Source organism: Carassius auratus, chromosome 30, assembly GCF_003368295.1.
Source record: "Carassius auratus strain Wakin chromosome 30, ASM336829v1, whole genome shotgun sequence".
In the NCBI taxonomy this organism is placed as follows: Eukaryota; Metazoa; Chordata; class Actinopteri; order Cypriniformes; family Cyprinidae; genus Carassius; species Carassius auratus.
The window spans coordinates 14979619-15002449 of record NC_039272.1 but is presented as its reverse complement, the minus strand read 5'-3'; the positions used below and the strand labels follow the sequence as shown (position 1 = coordinate 15002449).

At 35.0% G+C, this 22831-nt stretch overlaps 2 protein-coding genes across 3 annotated transcripts; one reads left to right on the top strand and one right to left on the bottom strand.

Annotated features, from left to right (window-relative positions):
* Positions 1-1282: 1282 nt before the first annotated feature.
* On the top strand, positions 1283-3878 carry m17 (IL-6 subfamily cytokine M17). The gene is made up of 3 exons (XM_026211616.1): positions 1283-1653; positions 1987-2138; positions 2675-3878. Exons 1-3 carry the CDS (start codon positions 1596-1598, stop codon positions 3140-3142), a joined length of 678 nt encoding a protein of 225 aa, XP_026067401.1. The 5' UTR covers positions 1283-1595; the 3' UTR covers positions 3143-3878.
* A 1030-nt stretch (positions 3879-4908) lies between these two features.
* On the bottom strand, positions 4909-12877 carry LOC113049342 (calcineurin B homologous protein 3-like). 2 transcript variants are annotated; one of them, XM_026211618.1, is made up of 9 exons: positions 12375-12877; positions 11457-11526; positions 9572-9652; positions 8717-8856; positions 8531-8592; positions 8305-8412; positions 7585-7632; positions 7284-7373; positions 4909-5435 (listed from the first exon to the last, which is right to left on the bottom strand). In XM_026211618.1, exons 1-8 carry the CDS (start codon positions 12436-12438, stop codon positions 7284-7286), a joined length of 663 nt encoding a protein of 220 aa, XP_026067403.1. In that variant the 5' UTR covers positions 12439-12877; the 3' UTR covers positions 4909-5435. The 2 variants fall into 2 exon arrangements, with proteins under 2 accessions (XP_026067403.1, XP_026067402.1); XM_026211617.1 differs by lacking the exon at positions 4909-5435 and having other exon boundaries at positions 6630-7373; positions 12375-12876.
* Positions 12878-22831: the final 9954 nt, after the last annotated feature.

Genomic DNA, 22831 nt, shown 5'->3' with positions numbered 1-22831 from the left:
TTTAGTCATGCTGCATGCTTCAAAAATGCAATTTCATCACTCAAAAGTTAAATAAAAGTGCAGCAAATCAAAACACATCAAAGTCCTTGTCATCTTCCTTCCTTGTCTGAATTTAATAGGTGGCTGAAATGTCCAACTTTGTGCTTTTGCAACAAAAGATCGAAAGGTATCACTGAAAATCTAGTGTTGAGAAACTACCTTCCTTTTAATAGACCACTTCCTGTGGAACCAACAGGCATAAAGTTCAGAGCAAGGGTGGATGAGCACTGTGCTGGATGGTGGTTCCTTTTCTAATTTTTGTTGTTTTTGGCATTATTTTGACACATTTAGAGCAATGTTATTGACTAAACACGATAATAAACACAATGTAATGTCAGAAAAGACTGATCTCAAAATCCAAGGGTATTTGCATAAAAATGTTAATGAATAGAAGTAATCTGCTTGTTTAGTGTTATCGCAAATACATAGCATTGTGCAACATAAAATAAGATATGAGAGGTAAGAGTAAAATCTCATCACATTTATGTGTCTGACATTGAATGTAAATTAACTATGACAAATATACACTGTAAAAAATAAGTGTAATTTTAACTGTAAAATTTTGTAAAAACGCTACGGAAAAAAACTGATAATAGGTTAACAGTAAGTTCCCGTACTATATACAGGGAAAAACTGTAAAAGATCTAACAAAGCATTTAATGTAAATTTACAGTAAAATTCTGTTAATTATACAGCTTTTAGAAGTAAAAAAAGAACAAATCAATGTATAATTTACAGTCTAAAACTGTAAACTGATATTCCCAGAATTCCCTGCGTGACACTCCACGTTTGAAAGTATTTTGTTTAAATAATCATGTTTTTAAATAGTTCTTGTTATCAGTTATGTACATTTGAGCTTTATGTTACATCTTCTGTTGCTTAATGAAAGTTTTTTGCATTATTTAAGTATCACGTGTGTTACCATGATGGTGTTTTGTGTTTCCATAAATGTGCACCTTCTATATGTTAATATATACTTCTGCTTGTGGTGAAGCTACTTGTGATGAGCTTTGATACTTCATGTGGCTTTCTCTTATACAGTACCATCTTTATTATTATGGTGGTTGTCAGTATTTTCAAGGTACAAAACAGATTTAATTTTGTGTGTTGTAGAATTTACTGGTTTATATTCACATTTTCTTGTTTGTAAATTACAGCTTTATATTGTAAAATTAACAGTTTTTGACGTAAATGTGTTTACAGTTTTCTGTATTTTTACAAAATTATTCTGGCAACCACAGCTGCCAAAAAGTTTTTGTAAAAACAACAAGAAATTTTTTACAGTGTACATGATTGCTCAACCTATCCAGACTCTGCATCACGTAAGGAGATACAGCTACACAATAACTGAGTGGTAACTAAAGTAGGAGGGAACATTACACATAGTACATGTGATAATGAAGACGCAAAAAGAAAAAAAAAATTCTGGGAACTCTTGTTGCCTCAGAAAGCTGGCTGCGTCATTTCCTTCCAATGACAAATGTGCGGTTTCAGTCTTTAAAAACTTTTCAGAGTTGTGATCATGACCAGTTTGAAACTTGGTCTGTGAACGGAGAATGAACTGTCATGTTAGGAACATGGTCTGCCTATCTCAGAGATCACAAGCAAAATTCAGTAAGTATTACATCCACACTGCACACATAACAATATGCTTACAGGCATGCTTAACAATGGTCAGACATGGAACATTGTTAATGCTGTGATTTGATTAAAAACCCAATACAATATACATTAACAAAATATGCATATTTGTTAAAGTATGTTGCATCTGATCGCTTTACATGAATACTGATTATATACATGTGTACTCATATGATGGAAATCTGGTCATTCTGACAGCAGTGAATGTGAAGCTAAAGATGTACTACTGCATGTGAAAGGATCACCATAAAAAAAGGAATATGTTTTGCTGAAAATGACTTTAATTGCATTTTTACTATTATTCAGGAATAATCATCCTTATCCTCATCTTGATTGCTGTTGAGTTAGTGCATCCAACAATGCCATGCAAGCATGAGAACTGCAGCAAAGTTCTTCACCGTAGTCTGAAGCTCACCAAGTCGATGGCCAAAAGGTCAGCAGAGATCTTAGAAACATATGTAAGTACTCTCTTTCTATATATTTAAAAAAAAAAAATTAAGTATAATTGTTAACCTTGCAAATGACGTTTACGTCAGCGGTCCTAAATCAGTTGTGATTGGTACAACACTGAAGAGATGCTCTGACAATGTGAGCCTAATATGGTCAACAGTTGCTTGGGTGGTTTCAACATACAGTGAGGTGATTCCTTCCATTGACAAAACTGGGCTATTTTGAGAGTGGGTGAGAATATGTGGGAACTGTAAATTTAGCTGTTTGACAGTATATACAGTACATGAATAGTCATCAAATGTGGAAATGAGTCTTTCAGATGAATAGGTAAATATAGGTTATGCAAAAGACAATCAAGACACTGATTTATTTGGTTGGACACTTGGTTTATTTTCAAGAATCAGTTTTTGTCTAAGCCTCTTAACCAGGCCTACTATGGGCCTCAAAATGACTATAAAAGATTTATCGTAAGACAAAACAACTAAAATCAAGATTGACTGATAAGAAACAGGGTTCTTATAGACTCTTGTCTCCTCTCAATCAGAAAACCAGTCAAGGAGATTCTGCGGACCTGATCTGTGATATGCAAATGGACAATGTTCCAGTATCAACCATCTCTGGCCAGACCATGTCAGAGCGCATCTTGAGTGTTTATACCCACCTGAAAGAGTTTCTTCCGCACATGAAGACAGTGATGGAGCAGCAGAAAGACTTAAATCCTCCAACAAACCTTGTGGTGGAGGGGCTTCACAGTATGATTACACATGTTCACCACATCGCTCTGAGGGTGAACTGTATCTTACAAATCCTGCAGCCAAATATACCCATTCCTGAGCCAGCTGAAAGGCCAACGGGAATTCCCCCCGCGCAAAATATTTTCCAGCAGAAAGCCTATGGATGCATTGTTCTATCTCGTCTTCAGGAGCTCCTTAGCCAAGCAGTTCAAGAACAGAAGTCTCTTAAGGGAAAATTGTGCAGAAAGAGGAACAAAGATCAGTTCTTGATGAACTGATGTTCTGTAGCATAAAACAATATTGACGTAATTTATTCATATTTATTTTTGTACATCTTAACTGTTGAAGAGATACCCAGAATATGTTTTGTTGAAATATTTATTGATATAATTTATTTTTGTCCTAACTGCCATATCAATATACTGTATGTATGTAAGTTATTAAAAAAAAAATCTTAAAAGGACAAGAGTGGATAATGTTATTTGGCTGTCATAGACTGTTGTGGTTCCTTGATTTATTTGACAGTAAAAATATTTCAATTTGATTTAGTTATAAAGCAACAGCCGGCATCAAAACTGTAAGCAGAATGACTACGTGTTGGGTTTTGACCTGCAAGAAAGAAGGCTCAGAACCACTTTAGTTACTCAGGATTTCCTAACAACACTCTATGATGTTATATATGTCGTCACTTGTAATTGTTTTGATTACAAAGAAATTTGCAGTGATTAAATGTGACGTCACATGTTAGCCATATTGGCTTTTGTGGTCAATACAAACGTCTATAGCATGATCTAAATAAACTAGTAAAATGTATATGTCTGAGACGTCGCCTTCAGTTGAGACCATTTTAGAAGATAGGAAGTGCAAGAGACTGATATCAGCCCTTAATGACGCATTCATTTCACCACATCAGAAAGGGGGAAAAACTGGCTAGCCGTCTACTCTGTCACAAGGTATGAATGTGTGTGTGTGTGAGTGTGTGTGTATGTGAATCTCAAACCATTCCCCTTATAATTAAAAGACTGTGCTCTATACATTTCGCGAATGATTTCTGTGAATGTCCTGAGTATGCATGTATATATATATATATATATATATATATATATATATATATATAAATATTTTGATACTTATTTATTTGAACCCAGTAAGTGCAGTATGTCATGATGTTAATTACTTTGCATTCCACCTTCAAAATAAACTAAACAAAAATAAAACTTCTGTTCTTGTTCTTATACTGTCTACAAATTTCGCAAAGTTGCACACATGGGCATTCAAAAGTGCTTCTTCCTTTCTTTCCATTTAGTATATTGCTGACACTTTAAATAACATCAAAATCATAGCACAATAGTAACATCATAGCACCATATCACACTAAACAACATGCAAAACTACATAACCAATAGAGACACATGGTATCAATAAATAATGATAAATGTATTGTCTGATTTATTAATTAGATGTTGTGAGTGGGTGATTTTAGTTAAAAAAAAAAAAGCCATCTTAGGCACTTTGCCCTAGTCACACGCTTCTGTTAAAATAGAAGTAGGAAGATTCATTATAGGTCAAGTTGTGCATGGCAACGTTTTTTCAGGAAAACGGGGACAAGAAAAAAAAATGCAATATCAGCACCCAACCCCCAAAAAGCAATGTCTTTTACACTTATCTCAATTAAATATTTAGATGCATTGTCATACTGAATCAGTGGAGGTCCTTCCCAGGACACTACATATCAAAAGGATAGCAGTCCCAAAAGTTCCACTGAATCCTGCTAAAATGTCATTAATGCAAGACAAAAAAAAAATTCATAAAATAATTGGGAATTTTATTTAAAAAACAAATAGGGGAAAAAAATAAGGGGAAAAAGCTAAACTGTACATAATGTAAACCACTGGGAGACCACAGAGTATCGTCATTCACTGTAAAAAGATTTTTATTATAAAGTATTTTTCAAATGACAATTTTAATAGTATTTTCACACCATAAGCACAGGGGAGGAACCTTTATGATGTAGCCATGCACCAGTCCATCTTATTTAAGCATCTAATTTTGTGAAACACTAGCCTAAGCCTCAGACGATCTGGACTAGGAAGGACGTGGACCCACTAAGATGTATCCCTCTGTTTGGTAAGCAATCTTTATTCAGAAGCCTAAAAATACAAGTGCTCTGTGCATACCAAAAACTATGCACAGTGTAAATCTGAGAAATCGCCAGTGTCTACGTTTTGTCTGGGCTGTCCTGCCTTCTTACTTATCATGCAGATCCACTAAACTCTTAAATTACATAATCCAGAGAGTTTTTCCACTAGTTCTAAACCTAATGGCAGGAGTTTTTAAACCCCTTTAATCAGCATGTTGTTCATAATGATCTCTAGCAGCTGAATGGCCCTGGAAACGTCTGTCCTGAAGCTGCAAAACATCTGTAGCAAACAACCCGGTGATGTTTGATATGAGATGCTGCATCAAACTTCCTGATGTCTGAATGCTGACTTCTGTAGAAGCACAGATGGGGGTTTTGTAGTGGTGCCAGCTTACTAGCAAACCAAGGGAGTGGCACATCTTTTCATGAAACTGAAAAAAGAGGGTAGTGTGTCACAGCTTTTCAGAGGCAGCTTGTGGTGGGGAAGACCCCCTAATCAAATAACATACAATCAAAACAGGTGCTTGTGTGAGAACTTCTTTCCTGTCTAGCGCTGGCAACCTCACTTGACACTTTCACATGAAATATGAAAGTGATCATAGTCTTTTTACCGTCAAATACTGAAGAAATCTGAGAAATGCTTTGAATTGTCAGGGGAAAAAAATAGCAGTGCATTACAAAAAGTCTTCAGCGTTTCAAGATACCGTTTTATTGTGGTAAATGCAAGTTGCAAGTTGTTTCAATACACAGTGGGTGCATATACAGTCTTTTTGTTTTTTCCTTTTTAAGGTTAACAGAAGAAACATTCATTCATTTTGAGATATTTTTGCACTTTCACAGAGTAAATGCCAGTTTCATTTTTGCAAATAAAATGCTTTACACAGTTTATTTCTTAACCTACATCTGTACCATCCATGTGCTATTTATAAATGCTAACAAAGCACAACTTCAGCTCTATGGGCGAACTCCAAACAGAAGGGATCATCCCTATGCCCTACTCCCTTCGAAGGGCAGAGCCTATGAAATGTGTTTTTTTAAGGGGTATAGGCCATTACTGTCTCATGTAAGTGTTTCAAACTCCCTTGGCGAAGGGAATGACTGACCAAATGTTAGCTGGACAATTATTTTATAATTTTATTCAAATATTCTCTAATTGTGTCTTATTTACTATTAAGCTTCTTCAAACGTAACTTGTTTACACTACCATCTTAATATTACTGACGAAAAATATTTTGTATTAAAATAAAGTTAAATTTAATAAGCATATTATACTTACATTTGTATGTGAGGTCTAAATTAACAACAACTTTGCCTTAAAAAGCATTGCAAGATATCCTAACTGAAGATCACACGATCACAAACTGAAATCACGTCAGTGAAGTGACCATCGCATGGTCCCTTCGCTAACGGACTTCTGGAAAGGCACTTTGCGAAGGGATTCAGTTGTTCACTTTTGTTTGGAAATTCCCTACAAATGGCGTCCCCTTCATGAAGTGCTCTCCAAGGGCGCAAAAAAGCTGACTGGAATTTGCCCTGTGTCTCTGCTGCTGATATTAATTGAATTCTTTGGTGTCCATTAGCAATTAGACATTATCATTATCATAGTGTCATTAATTAATTTTGTATTGTTTGTAATGTAATGTTTATTGATACACTTCTAATTGCCCTTGCAAGACGTGCTGAAACATGCTTATTGGTTGTACAAGTACCTGAGTATTTCTATAGCGACACACATGAACAAAGCTGTGACATTAGCGATATCTGCTGGTTGATAGGAGTAACTGCAGTTCTTTTTTGAGACTAGATTCAAGTATTGTTTTAATTAAATTGCACATATTGCTATTGCTATGTCACAGTGTCAATAATATGATTACTCTATTCAGGATTATTATTTCTGTGAAAATATATTACAATTGCATTCAGTTATAGTATTGTATAGTAGGGTAGGTTATTTTAGAATAATTGGTTATTTTAGAATAATTGGTTATTTTAGAATAAAGAGATAATAAAATTAATTTAAAAAAACAAGTAAAATAAATGAATACATGCCTGCATAGTTTTAATTTTATAGTACCATAATTGTGTGATATGTGCATGCAAAACAAGGAGTTTCAAATATCAATGCACACTTTTCTTATTGCTTTTCAACCTTTGTGAAATACACACTCTGCGCATCCTACAAATAGTTCATAGAACTAGAGATCTATCCAAACTATTCTAAACCAGCCTCAGCTAATAAAGTGCTTATTTTACTGGAAAATATACATTACAGGCAGTACCTAGGCAGAATGATGCTTGCAAAAAACAGTTGTGTCCATGTTTAAGAAGTGAATGTGCATTCTCGTCTCAATTTCAATTCCTTTAAGAATCTGTTGAGCAGGAAACCAAGAAAGAGAGTGTTATATCAGTAAAGCAAGTCTTACATGATCAAATTATACAACTTCTTATGTTTACACATGTTGTATGTGATAATGTTTAAAGCAATGAAAAACATAATATTTGCCTTATAAAATAGGCAAATGCTAAATGGCCATATGACCATATGGCTTGTGCATATAAATAAGAAACAAATTGACAAACCTTCAAAAAATGCTCAAATGTTATTCCTTCATAGAACTCATCAGGTGCCTGAAAAAAAAACAAGCATACAGACAAATTAGCAAGTGTGTGTGTGTTGGCATGTTTTTGTGATATATCAGGACACAACTCTGAATAATGACATGGGTATGACACAAGTATTACAAGGAGAGGGTGACTTAGGAGGACATTACCCATGTCTCCATTTTATACATTTTATAAAACGCTTAGAAATCATACAGAATGAGTTTTTTGAGAAAGTAAAAATGCAGTTTCCTGTGAGGGTTAGGGTTAGAATTAGGGCCATAGAATATGGGGTGTCCCCACTTTTCACAAAAACAAACATGTGTGTGTGTGCGTGTGTGTGTGTGTGTGTCTGTGTGTAAAGACTTCAATACTTTAGGGATAAATTCTTCCATATGGTGACATACAATCAAGGAGATAATAATTTCCTATGTTAATTATATATCAAATGAATAAATGGACGAATGAATTTCTCCAATTCTCAAAATACAAAAAGGAGAAACCTAGAACATCCCAGGTCACTCACTTAACAAAAAGGGCTTCATGTGGCATCATTTAGATGAATGGTTTTTATTATTATTTTACTGAACTCAAAAACCTGAAAAATTCTTATACATTCTTAACTTTACAGATATATTGAATTAATATTGATATACTTTCTCCATGAAATGTTGGTGATAAAGCCTCTAAATAACATACCATAGGGCCTACTGAGATACTGGCAACCTCCAGCATTGCAGCATCTGCAATGCCCTTAGCTGTCTCTCTTCCAAGAGCTCCACTACGGGACAACAACTCCTCTACAACCTAGAGAAGAGAGACCACAACACTTCTGATAATCTGTGGAGATAATCATGAACTACCCACATGTACACATATTTTATAAAAGATAGATTTAATTTCACAAAAATTGGTAATTTCTTACATGTCTGTATTCCTCCAGTGTTATGGTTCCATCATTGTCGGTGTCATGCATGTTGAACAAGACTATAAAGAAAGAGAGTACTTTATCAATTCTGTTGTGACTTTATGGCTCAGTTGACTGGTATTTTATCTCCAAGTATCTTAGTTTCCAGAGAATGTTTTGAATTTCATTTCTGCATGCCCTTACAGCGCAGTTTGGCTCTTCTCATTTCTTCTTTCTGCTCCTCTGTGATATTATGGGCTGGTGCTCTGAAGTACGACATGACTGTAAGGAATTCCTCAAAACCAATTTCATCCACAGATCCCACATCATCTTTCTGGAAGTTCCTGTGAAGAACAAGTGGGGATAGTAATGTGTTATTGCTCTACATCAACAGCTTTGCTGAAACCTAAATATTAAACTTTAATATTAATCTACAGGTTTGCAGATGATTTTGACCCTTGGAAGAAACACACGCTTAAAAAACTACACAATGTTGTAGCATGCAGATCTACATATTGCAAATTTAAATATTTATTTATAAGGAAGATGTAGATGATTTTTTTTAAAGAATTTATTCAGTCAGTCTATTACAATTAGTTATATAAGAAAATTATATAAAAATTATTGGGCATGAAAAATTATTGATAATAATAATATATTTATATTTATATATAATAATATATAAATATAAATATATATATATATATATATATATATATATATATATATATATATATATATATATATATATATATATATATAAATATAATTTTATACAATGCCGTTAAAAGTTACTTCTCAAAGGAACAGAACCACAAAAGCCACCTTTGGCTTTTGTGTCAAAATACTTCCCTTTATTATTAAGGTGCTGATTAACATCTGTTTTGAATGAAGACAGTGCCACTGATATTTGTGATGTTTCTAATTAAACTTCAAAAATGTGACATATTACTCAAAGGCAATCTCGAATTCGGAGGCAGTAGGAGGTCATTTCAAACAATACATAACTCTTGTCACTGTTAACACCAAACATATATAGAAATACAAATAAGCACAAACCTTTTATCGAAGAAAGCTTCTATAATCTCGTACCGAATTGGGTTGCTTTCCAGGTCTTGTATTGTTTGAAGGTCATCTCTCCTTTAGATGAGCACACAAAACAATTAGGTTTGATAAGTAAATGACAGGCATTATGCTTTGTACTGTATGTCCTGTTATGTATGAATATATGTTGTATAACCAAGCAAACCACCTAGGCAGAAACATGAATCAAGTACAGGTGCATCTCAATAAATTAGAATGTTGTGGAAAAGTTGATTTATTTTCTGTAATTCAACTCAGATTGTGGAACTCGTGTAAATAAAATAAAAATCAATGCACACAGACTGAAGTAGTTTAAGTCTTTGGTTCTTTTAATTGTGATGATTTTCGCTCACATTTAACAAAATCTAAACAAATTAGAATATGGTGACGTGCCAATCAGCTAATCAACTCAAAACACCTGCAAAGGTTCCCCAAGCCTTCAAAATGGTCTCTCAGTTTGGTTCACTAGGCTACACAATCATGGGGAAGACTGCTGATCCGACATTTCAGAAGACAATCACTGACACCCTTCACAAGGAGAGTAAGACACAAACGTTCATTGCTAAAGAAGCTGGCTGTTCACAGAGTGCTGTATCCAAGCATGTCAACAGAAAGTTGAGTTGAAGGAAAAAGTGTGGAAGAAAAAGATACACAACCAACTGAGAGAACCGCAGCCTTATGAGAATTGTCAAGCAAAATTGATTCAAGAATTTGAGTGAACTTCACAAAGAATAGACTGAAGGATGGGATCAAGGCAGACAGAAGTGTCAAAGAAATTTGGCTACAGTTGTCGCATTCCTCTTAAGCCACTCCTGAACCACAGACAATGTCAGAGACATATTACCTGGGCTAAGGAGAAGAACTGGACTGTTGTTCAGTGGTCCAAAGTCCTCTTTTCAGATGACAGCAAGTTTTGTATTTCATTTGGAAACCAAGGTCCTAGAGTCTGGAGGAAGGCTGGAGAAGCTCATAGCCCAAGTTGCTTGAAGTCCAGTGTTAAGTTTCCACAGTCTGTGATGATTTGCAGTGCAATGTCATCTGCTGGTGTTGGTCCATAGTGTTTTTTTGAAAAACAAAGTCACTGCACCCGTTAACCAAGAAATTTTGGAGCACTTTATGCTTCCTTTTGAAGACCAACTTTTTTAAGATGCTGATTTGCCCACACTTGCCCACGCTGCCAAAAGCACCAAAAGTTGGTTAAATGACCATTGTGCTGGTGTGCTTGACTGGCCAGCAAACTCACCAGACCTGAACCCCAAAGAGAATCTCTCTTTGTCAAGAGGAAGATGAGAAACAAGAGACCAAAAAATGCAGATAAGATGAAGGCCACTGTCAAATAAACCTGGGCTTCCAGACCACCTCAGCAGTGCCACAAACTGATCACCTCCATGCCACGCAGAATTGAGACAGTAATTAAAGCAAAAGGAGCCCCTACCAAGTATTGAGTACATGTAGAATAAATGAACATACCAGAAGGCCAACAATTCACTAAAAAAATTTTTTATTGGTCTTATGAGGTATTCTAATTTGTTGAGATTTTGTTAAATGTGAGCCAACATTTTCACAATTAAAAGAACTAAAGACTTTAACTACTTCAGTCAGTGTGCATTGAGTTGATTTATTATACAAGTTTCACAATTTGAGTTGAATTACTGAAATAAATGAACTTTTCTACGACATACTAATTTGTTTCTAATTCATAAACAATTAAATAATAATTTAATTCAAATTTTTCTAATAGTTAATACCAGCAAAACGTTTTTTTGTTTTTTTTTTTATTCTTGAAAGACATGTTGAACAATCATTCTGTTGCAACACTCTGCAGAATGCTTCCCCCACACAACTACTTCTTGGAGATTACCGTAATGTTTCCTCATTTTGGCTGAGCTGCTTAAAACGATTGTGGAGAATTGCGATCTGCTCCAGTGAAACTGAAAGAGAATGAAAATAATGGAGGTGATGACTTACCAGATGGCACCATGCACTATGTGTGAAGTTAACACAACTGCTAAAACTTCAAGACACCACACACACGTAGCTGTTATCTGACTGACTCCCCTAACTGAATTATGAATGATCACATGAGATCACATGTACTTCAAGAGATCAGTCAACCAAAATACAAAGTTCTGTCATTATTTCATCACCCTCATTTTGCTCCAAACCCATATGACTTTATTTCTTCTGTAGAGCACAAGGGTGATTTTAGAGACAGGTAGCATCAGTCATTGTTCACTTACATGGAAGAAGATTAAAGTGAGTGGTGATTGAGAGGTCATTGAGGCTGCCAGAAAATATCTCCATTTGTCATATGGCTTTGGAACAACAATAGTGTGTAAACAATGAATGGCTGCATATTTTTAGGGTAGCCTACACATTTTGTGGTTTAATTCCATATTTTGGGTCTGCAGTACAGAGGTATCAATCTAAGCATCCATAAACATTAAAAATTTGATATTTTCTGAATTTACAGTTTTGTCTTCCTATGTAGGCTACACATAAACAATTATGAATGCTAATAACAAAATACCGGTATATCAACATTAGCCTACTGGAGAGTTTTCCAACAGGTAGGCTTATTAAACTAAATATGCAGTACAGTAGCTCTGAGCTGTAAATTACAAAAGATGTGAAAAGAAGATATAGTTATTTCCGACATGTCACTAAATGATTTATATCACTACACAGTTCCTGTGTAAATGTTGCTGCGTTTGTCAGATATTAAGTAACGGGCTATTAATTAGATTACATATAAACCCTTCGTAATAGTTATACTCACAGCCTGTCTTCTGTGACAGGGTTCGATATGGATGGTCATCCGGTAAAGACTGGAAGCTACCCATCACGATATTGATACAACACCAGTAAGTTTGTCTGCGAGTCTGTTCCTCGATCTTCCGGGGGTTTAGGTTTCACTCATGCGCCAGTGTTTGCCTTGCAGAACAAACGCATGCAAATTGCATTGTGACTTGTGAAAATGAGAACACGTCCCCTGGGTCCTAGCGCCGCATAAACATCCTCTGCATCAAACGCTGTTCTAAGAATTGACGCCTGCTTTGCTAATCCAGTTTCTGATCGCTGATCACGGCCAAACCAGATATTACAATAGGATCAAATATTGTGTCTACATAATGAACAATGAAGACTGAAGCGAACGGCGCCATCTCGGCAGCATTCATTCATAATACATGTCACCCTGACAGCAGCAGCAGTAGGCTACAGCTTTCTAGAAAACAGAAATGAAACACTGACATTTCTGAGAAGGCCACAGAAAAGCAGCCTTTTATAAACTGATTGTAAAATAGCTAAGGAATAGATTTACATATTATTTTGTAACGATAATATGCTTAACGGGTACGCATTATGTTCTAACCATGAAATATTTTTATGTAAAAGTTTTTATTACATGAAATAGCTTCAATTATACGAATCCAAAAAAGTATTTGAAAAAAAAAATTGGGGTGGGGGGTGGGGGGGTATTTAGGAAAACGTTGCCATATGGCAACAGTGTACATCAATATAGAAAATGGCCAAAAATGTAGTTTTTCTATTAAATTATGATTATCTTTTCTATTTAAATTGATATTTCTTTTAGATATTGATAGATTTTTATACTTGGAACTCATGCAAACCAAAAGTAAGTAGGTTCCTTTCATTTAACCTTCAAAATGGTACTTAAAAGTACTATAATAATGCTTGCATACAGACAAAAAAATTCGCTTTTGTACCATATATGCATATCAAATTCATCAACTGTTTATTGTTTTACATCCACAAAGTTTCCAACAACAAAAACAAGTCTTTTTGAAAGTATTTTATACAAGTTAAGTAAACGCATGGTAGCTTGAAATATGCACTAATACCATGTAGAACATGAAAACATAAAATACAGGTATTACGATAGGCGGCTATCGTTACGACCTTCGGGTAACTAGTCCAAGTCTGTAACCATTAGGCCACAGCTGGCCCTCAGTGTGGGTTTTCCCCTGTCCATCCATGTGCACCTGTCTCAATCAACTCATGTCACATTTCATGACATCCCATGAAACTGCAAAAAGCAGTTCCTTTCAGCTGTGATGCAAAGGTGTAAGTCACATTTGCTGCACTTCATGTGGACGATCTCCCTGCAGCCAGGGTATTTGCACTTCCCTTTCTTCTCCATTACAGGCCAACTCTGCACTCTTCCTATTGCCCTTTCCATAAAATATAGCTGTATTCATTTTCTGAAAAGAAGACATAATTTTGTTATTTATACATAAATACAACTATACTACAATAAACACTTAAAAATCATTAAATAACTGTGATAATTTTATTAATGCTACTATCTATAAAATATCCCAATGGGGAAATAAATTACTGCAATTCCACTGTGGTACAGAGTTGCAAAATGGCAACTTTGATATTTTCTTAATTTACAGTAAAACTATGTTAGACAAAATTAATTTGTGAATGAAAATATCTAATTTACCAGAACCCAGAATTCACTGGCATTCGTGTACCGTATTTTCCGGACTATAAGTCACACTTTTTCATACTTTGGCTGTTCCTGGGACTTATAGTCAGGTGCCACTTATTTATCAAAATTAATTTGACATGAATCAAGAGAAATGAACTAAGAGACATGAACCAAGAGAAAACATTACCGTCTATAGCCGCGAGAGGGAGCTCTATGCTGCTCAGTCCTCCTGCAGCCTACACTGAGCAGCATAGAGCGCCCTCTCGCGGCTGTAGACTGTAATGTTTTCTCTTGGTTCTAAATAAATGCGACTTACAGTCCAGTGCAACTTACATATGTTTTTTTCCACATCATGACGTATTTTTGGACTGATGCGACTTATACTCAGGTGCGACTTATAGTCCGAAAATGGGGAGCTACAATTGTCCCACCTTAGGCAGTGTTCCATTTCAGTCCTTAACACTGATGACATTTTTTTTTTTGTATTTTTTTTTTTGTATTTAGCTTTAGGCAATTAGCACGAAATTAACCACTAAAAAGATAGAGAAACCCATTAACTAATTTGTCTGGCTTTCCAGAACAAATATCTAAACATTCTTAAAAATGACTTAACATTTTAAATCTTGTTGTCTGAAAAATATATCAAAAGTTAATGCAAGAAATAATTTTTTTTTTTTTTTTTTTTTTTTTTTTTTTACCCATTGCATTTTTTCTCTAGTAAATATATCATGATTTAAGAATCTTTAGATATTTTTAATAGCGGAAAACAAGACAAAAATACTAAAAATATTTTTCCAGTACAAATTATTAAGGCAAGGTATGAGCTAAGGTAGTCTATACTTTAGGTAGTAACTTTATGCTAAATACCTCTATTTGTAAAGCTACTTTGTCTACAAGACTCGATTTAGATTTCATAGAATTGATATTAAAGCCTACTATGGCTGAAAAGGAGTACAAAAGTAATACATTTCATTAAATTTAATTTCGTTATGTATCAATCCACCACACGATGGCAGTAAAGATCATAACATCAACCCATAAATATGTTGGCCAGTAGATAGCTACACTTTTTCACTTTGAAGGCGCATAATGTATATCAAATACCAATAAAACGGACAATGACGGAATAAACCAATAAAACTTTAAAATGACTTGTGTTCGCATGCATTTCTGGCCTTGTGTGGTTGTGGAGCAGTAACTGCCAAACATTCATTGGCTACTTACTGATCCAGGGAGTACTTAAAGATTTTGTTTTGCAAAACGTATAAACAGAAACAGATTAATCATGATTATTTCAGTGCTTTTTCTGTTACCTTTTAGTAGAGACAACCAATATTACAATAATAATATTACATCTGACAAAAAAATAAAAAATCTAAATATTGAGAAAATTGTTTAAATAAGTTTAAATATATTTACAGTAGGACATTTACAAAATATCTCCATGGAACATGATCTTTAATATCTTATTGATTTTGGTATTAAAGAAAAAATTATCATTTTGACCCATAAAATGTAAAGTTGGCTATTGCTACAAATATACCCATGCTACTTATGACTGGTTTTGTGGTCCAGGGTCACATCTGAATCCAACTGAGCTTAAACATTATGAGAGCTTAAAATAAAGCTGACAGTCTGACCCAGTTTAAATCCAAAGTGTGGAGAACAGTCGGTAAAAACACTTAAAACCAGCCTTGACCTGGTCTGAGCTGCACATTTACGTCCACTTGAGACAGCACACACAACAGCAAAAACCAGAGCAAGTGGTTGTATCTTCTCTGAGTTACTTCTTCCAATGCATTGAAGAACTGTCATTCTGGAGAAGCCTAACATGGTCTGGAACAGCAACAGAATCCGAGTAAAAATCCGTCAGATATTTTGATGTTAATAATTTACATAAAACTAATTATAGGCCTCAGGTTGATTTTTTCTGTTTTCAATTTCCAGATAAGCCACATGAAGTCTTTTGGAATAGATCACTATAGCTCTAGGACATTTTGAATGCAGCTGCCACCAGATCCACATTTCCTGCAGAGACATTGTCAGTGATGAGCTAAATATTTTTTGCAGAAGATCAATACTGGTTCACATAACACCTACATGACATGGCAAGACTAGAATTTCATTTTTATTTGTTGACTAGTGCTGGTATAGAATTTAAAACGCAGATCTTAATAGATTAACTACAACTGGTACAATCTGTGTTAAAGGCAATAAGGAAATATAAATTACAATAGTGCTAGTTGAAACATAATAGTTAAGGTGGCTTATTTAAGTAATACTGGTGATGCATGAGAATGAAGGGAATGTTCTGATGCAAAATGTTGACCATTAATTCTTTATTTACAGCAAACCTTTGCTAGATTTGAATCTCATTTATTTAAATCACAAGAAACTATTTGGTCTTGCATGAACACCAGAAGAATCCAGAAAATTATTTTACATTTAAAGGTAAAATACTGTAAAAAATTCTACAACAAAACCTATTGATTGGTTAATTTTGTTTTATTTATTTTTTACAATAAAATACGGTTCAATTTACAAGATTTGGAAGTGAAAAACATGAGACATCTTGTCATTTACAGCGATGAACCATAAATTGGCATTCCCAAAATTATTTTCATTAAAATAACAGTTTCTTTTCTTTCTCAGTTTTGCACATCAGGGTTTGTTACATAATGTGTTGTTAAATAATTTTTATTGTATTATTTTAACACTGTGTGTTATCATGATGGTGTTTTGCATTTGTGTGTACTTTGTACTATTTACTTAAGCTTGTGGAAAATCTGTGATGAGCTTTGATTCATAATGTGGCTTTTTTTATTACCAGCTGTTGATGTCAAAACACATTTTAGTGCTTCAATAGGTTTGTATATTAACATTATACATGTTTTTAAGTTAAATCTATCAAACATTATTTAACTGTAAATTTCACAGATTTCCTTTTTACAGAGTAAACATTGTTAGTGATATCCCTTGTCTAGTGCTTTCAATAACTTTTCACTACTAAACTATTTTGCCTAGTGCCTCTAATGTTAGAATTAACCAACAAACCTGCTACCAATAACAGAGTTCACATGCAGTTTCTGCATAAACAACATTCAAGACAAGTATAACCCACATTAAAGAACAAACATTACTATTAGTTTAAGGAATTACAGGGTAAACAAATGGAATAATTCCAGTGCAAATCCCGGCTCTGGCTCTAGGCCAACTTCTGATGCTCCTCACGCTTCGGCCGCCCCCACCAGCGGAGAGAGTCACTGTCTGTGTCTCAGTACCCCCAGGACGCCCTCTCATTCAGAGCAGCTGTTGTCTGAGAGCTAGAGGCAGCTCTCTGACACTCTGTCAGACTTTCCTCTTAGAGCTCCTCCTCTGCATGCCAAACAGGCAGCGTGTCCTCACGTTCTCATGATGGTGCTTTCATTAAAAGCAAGTATCTTCAATTAAATCACCATAAAAGTGTACTGAAGGCACAGAATTGTGCCATGACCTCCACTATTTGAATTGTTAGCCCAAGCTAGGTATGCAACATCTAAAAATTGGAATTGTTTTTATTTGAAGCTTTGTTATTATTCGGGAAGCAGAGAGCTGCCTTCTCTCATTGTCAGTTATGTCAACTTTTAGCGAATAGGAGTGGACAACATGTCCTTGAGCTTTAGTGCAAAGCCACAGTCCAAAGAAAAGAAATGTATTGCACCTTCAAACAGACAGCCTACTTCTTCGCAAAACAGCGTTATGTTTCAAAGCTCATGAGAGCGTCTTACGTATCGACCTATGTATTCCATCATACCTTCCTACAAAGCATTCAAAGAGGACAAAAACAGATTTCATTTGCACAAACTATTTAAAAATAACCATGTCCAACTCTATTAATATATTGAATAATTCTCTGGCAAATACTGTATTAGTCCACTAGAGTACCATGCATGCAGAAGCCTTATGTGCTTTTTTTGCACTAAAAAAATATTCTTGTAGCATCATAAAATTAAGGTTGAACCACTGATGTCGCATGGAACTTTTAACAGTGTCCTTTCTACCTTTCTGGGCCTTGAACATATTAGTTGCATATGCAGGATCAGAAAGCCCTTGGATTTCATCAAAAATATATTCATATCTGTTCCAAAGATGAACAAAGGTCTTACAGGTTTTGAATAATGTGAGGGTAAGAAATTAAAGACAGAATTCTTACTTTTGGGACAACTATCCCATTAATGCTGAATGTAATGTATGCAACCTTTAAATCTGGGCCCTGATGATAACTGCTTGATATCAGAAATGGGAAACTCATGCTCTGTTTTAATCTGGGCATTACAAGTCACTCCTCCCCTACATATTCCATTTCACTCTTCAAACTTCCACTTAGAGAAATTATAACGTTTCACTATAATTTACACTTAGGTACAAAACACTGTGCAGGGCATTTTGAAAAGTTGAAGAAAAGACATACTAATGCATTTTTGTTCCCAAAGATTGTCCATGAGAATTGTGAGAGCCATAGTCAGATCTAAATGAGCTGTTTCAGAGGCTGCCTACTGTGACAGCTCACACCAGATAAATATTTTAATCACACATGGTAGAAAATATCAAACCAAGAGCACTGCACTTGAGAACAGGATAAAAATATATGCCGCTGACCAGCACCAAACCTCTTCTACAGGAGTTTTTACAAGAGTCAGACTTCTTCTTCATTATGAAGGCCTTGGAACCACATTCTGTAGACTATTATAACATCTGCGGGAAGTGATACAGTTCATGATAATATCAACAACAATTTGGAATGACAAAGACGTGTCAAATTTCATGCAGCTAGTAGCATAATTTGAAATGTGACAATAACAACTCTAAAATCTACAAAACTTATATACCTTATGCGTTAAAGAAACGAAAGTATAGCTGTCTTTAGAATTTTGTCTTTGAACATCTGTTTTTTGGTAGCTCTAGCATTGCTGTTGAGTAATTTGCTGGTAAAATGGATTTACTTTAGTAATGAAAGTTAATGAAAGTTATGTGCATTGTAATGAATAAATTAAATATTATTCAAAGCGGGCATCATAACAAATGTTAGTACAGTAAACCAGGAAGATTTTAAAATAAGCAATTCATTCATAAATTTATACGACCTGACCTTTATGCTGTTGAAATACAAAAAGTTAGACAGAAGACAATGAAAAGGGGCACATGTCGGTATTCACGGTAACTGCATTATAAGCTGTTTTACTGTGACATTTTAAAATTTTTAATAAACATGTGCTACACTAAAGGTCAAATGCAGGCTTGAGATAAGAGCATATCAAATATTTTTGTATGAAGTGGAGTTTTAGACAGGAGCTCCTCTGTAAATCCTATTAGTTTGCCAAAGGGGACAAGCATACTCCCAAATTTCAAACATTTTCGAGACCAGATTGCGCTGGGTCATAGAACAGAAAGCAAAATTATTAATCAGATCCAATACTGTGAGTGCAGTTAACTGTACAAAGGATTATTCTTGATGACTTTTAAGTGACTGTGACTATAATTTACAACATTATGCTTAAGTAAATATTGTAAACTATTATAAATAATAAATATTGAATAACTATGTATATGTATACATACATATATAAATATGTATGTATACATATGTATGTATACATATACATATGTATGTATACTTTTTACTATATATGTATACATACATATATAGTAAAAAGGCTCAAATTTGTATGCAACATTTTAAACAAATGTAAGATATTTATTTGTAAATATATTTAAATAATAGTTTCTCTCTTCCTCTCTTTGTGTGTGCAAACATCAGACAACCGTTAAACGGCAGTCACTTCTTTAAAATGCTTCTATCCGCTTGACATATTCATGAGTACAACACAAACACATTAAGTTACTCGCAGCAAGTAGAACATTTCCACCTTTCAACCTGAGCAAGTGCACATCCCGCACATACCATTCCTCCAATTAAAGTGTGACATTGTTTCATGGCAGCAACAAGATTAATCGTGCGACTGGAGCTTCCTGAATTAGATGTATTGGGGCTCTTGAAATACCCCTTTGAAACTGGTCTTTCCTTAGGATTGCCATATTAATCTCCCCCTCTTTTCATTCTTCAGCGGGGAGCTCATCTGCTCCGTCCCTGCATGCCATGAATCAAGCATTTGTGACTTGCATACAGAGGAAGCTTCCTCAGGCTGTTCTCTCTCATGGTAATCCCTGACAAACGTCTGCTTCCCAAAGAAACTCTCATTTAGCCTGTTTTTTGGCGGGTTATGACGCACACAGCAGGAGATCAGCAACCTTGTCGGTGTTTTGAGAGGCCGACTGGACTTCGGGGCTAACATTTGACCTTGGGGAATTCATTAGTACATTTAAAGAGATAATAAAAGCGTATTGGCCCACTGTTGCAAATCATTCAGGGAAGCAGAGAGTTTTTTTTATGATACCTTTGTGGCAATTGATCTGTCTTTTTACTGTAACGCTTCCCAAACGGCCTCTTAAGAGAGACGATGAATGTAACAAGGAAGGTGGATGACAAAGAATGGTGAAACAGTTGTACAAACAAACAGCAATAAAGACCGCCCCTACATTAATATCATCAGAACAATTAATCAGCACACACAGTCATGGTGGTGAGAGTCCCCTTCACTTGTTTAATTCAAGGTCAAAACCCATAAAATATAAATGGATCACTCAATTAAATGCTCTGTGTTGTTCATTATATGCGTGAAGGGGGTATAATCGGGGTGCTCATCTATAGCATAACCAGCATACATTAATTACATGGCAATATAAGATTGCTTTTAGTAAAAGTGTAATTGCTTCAACAAAGTATAACAACTAAAGAGCTCAGTCCAGCTCCTTGTGAATAAACCATGAGGTTTGTCCCCAGGGTCACCTTGCAGGAAACAATAATGGTCAGGCTGCCAGGGTAAACTCCTGGTTGAGAAGGATGGGCTGAATCTACTCAGACAATGGCTAGCATAGTGGATCCTTGAGGACAATGAATTAGCCAAAAGTTTTAAAGCCACATAATAGAATAACGCAGTGCAATTTACCTCAGACGAGAGTCTGAAGGGCTTTCTTTCTGTCCATTAGGTCAAGGTTTTATGTTGACATTGTCTCTGTATAAGAGTATCTAAAACGGCACACAATAGCCTGCCTGAAAGAAAGAGGAATCTGAAAAATGTAGTCAATTACACATAACCTTGCAATGGGAAAGATCAGAGAAATTGCCACCGTTAACATTGCATCTCAGGGACTGTGGTTCACATTGAAAATAATGCTGTACCCAGAATATTGAATAATTTTTTGCTGATATGTTCCGTGGTAAGTGTATAGTACCATTATGTTTTTTAAGGGGAGGTAAAATACGTTTTTAGAAAAAAATCACATTTAACAAGTAAAAAATATAATTATTCAATTAAAGACTTTGGAATCTGTTGACCAATTACATTTCTGATATTTCAAAAGGACGTGCCAGAGTAAATGACACAAAATTCAATGTCAATACATTAATAAAATTGCCTTAATCCACTAACGCATTAAACACAACGTTGAAAAAAAGGTAAGTCACCTTCTCTGAGGGTGACCTGCAGACACTGACGCTGACATAAATGTAACTAGTATTTCATAAAAAGCATTTATCAATTTCAGTTGACCTAATCTGTCAACAAAGTCATCCAGAATCCTTTTAAAGGCGGGCAATTGAGTCTGCTTAAAAGGTAAAGTGTATTGAGGCATGTGGAGGCAGTGCATATACAACATTCAATGTTTCCAGCATTCAGTCACCAGTTCCAACAAAATACACTATTTTGATTTTATTTATTTTGTTCTCAGCTGACCAGGTCGCCCTGTTTAAAGTTTTGAGAAAATGACTTTAATTACATGCATAAATTTACAATTAACCAGCTCTGGTTACATTATTACATAAAATAGCAAGACCCAAGCAAAAACTTTATATGTTAGCCTTGGGTTGGAGGTACGGGGTCAAAGGAATTTGAAAAGGACATATTGTCAAGTCAGTCCTGCTACACAACTCCCGTGGGTGAGCAAAGATATCACCTCTCTCTCTACATGAGAGGCTTGGGAGAAACTCCCGTCAGGTTTTGGAAACCTCAGACAGAAACGAGAGCAGAATGTAAATGGCTTCTTTACTCTGACTGGTAAGAATTTTCCATTATACCAGTGAGCCAAAAACGGATTTGTGCCAAGATGTCTGCAAGAATAAACAAACAGAATTAGACAGATGCTGCTGAGCTTTTCTCAAAGACTGATGTTCAATAAACTGCTACACCTCTATTTATTTTCTTATGTTTGTTCTTTTTCAAGTGCAACATATCCAATGAAGATTTTTTGGTATATGGATACATACTGTGGTGCAAAATCAAAATCTGTGGTTTAATGCAGAATCTTTAACATGCACTGAAACCTTCTTTTTTCTTAACAGTGAAAAAAAGTTTTTTTTTAGATTTTGAAAATGTTCTCCACACAAAATGACTCTGGACCACAAAACCAGTCATAAGAGTCAGATTGAAGATTTATATCACCATGAAATCTGAGGGAGCAAAAAAATAAATCAAATCAAATCAAAGTACTGAGAAAATCACCCTGAAAGTTGTCCAAATGAAGCTCTAAGCAATGCATATTAGTAATCAAAAATTAAGTCTTGTTATAATTATTGAAGGAAATTCACAAAATTTCTTCATGGAATATTATCTTTTCTTAATATCATATTTTGGACATAAAAGAAAAATCAGTAGCTATTGCTACAAATATACCTGTGCTAC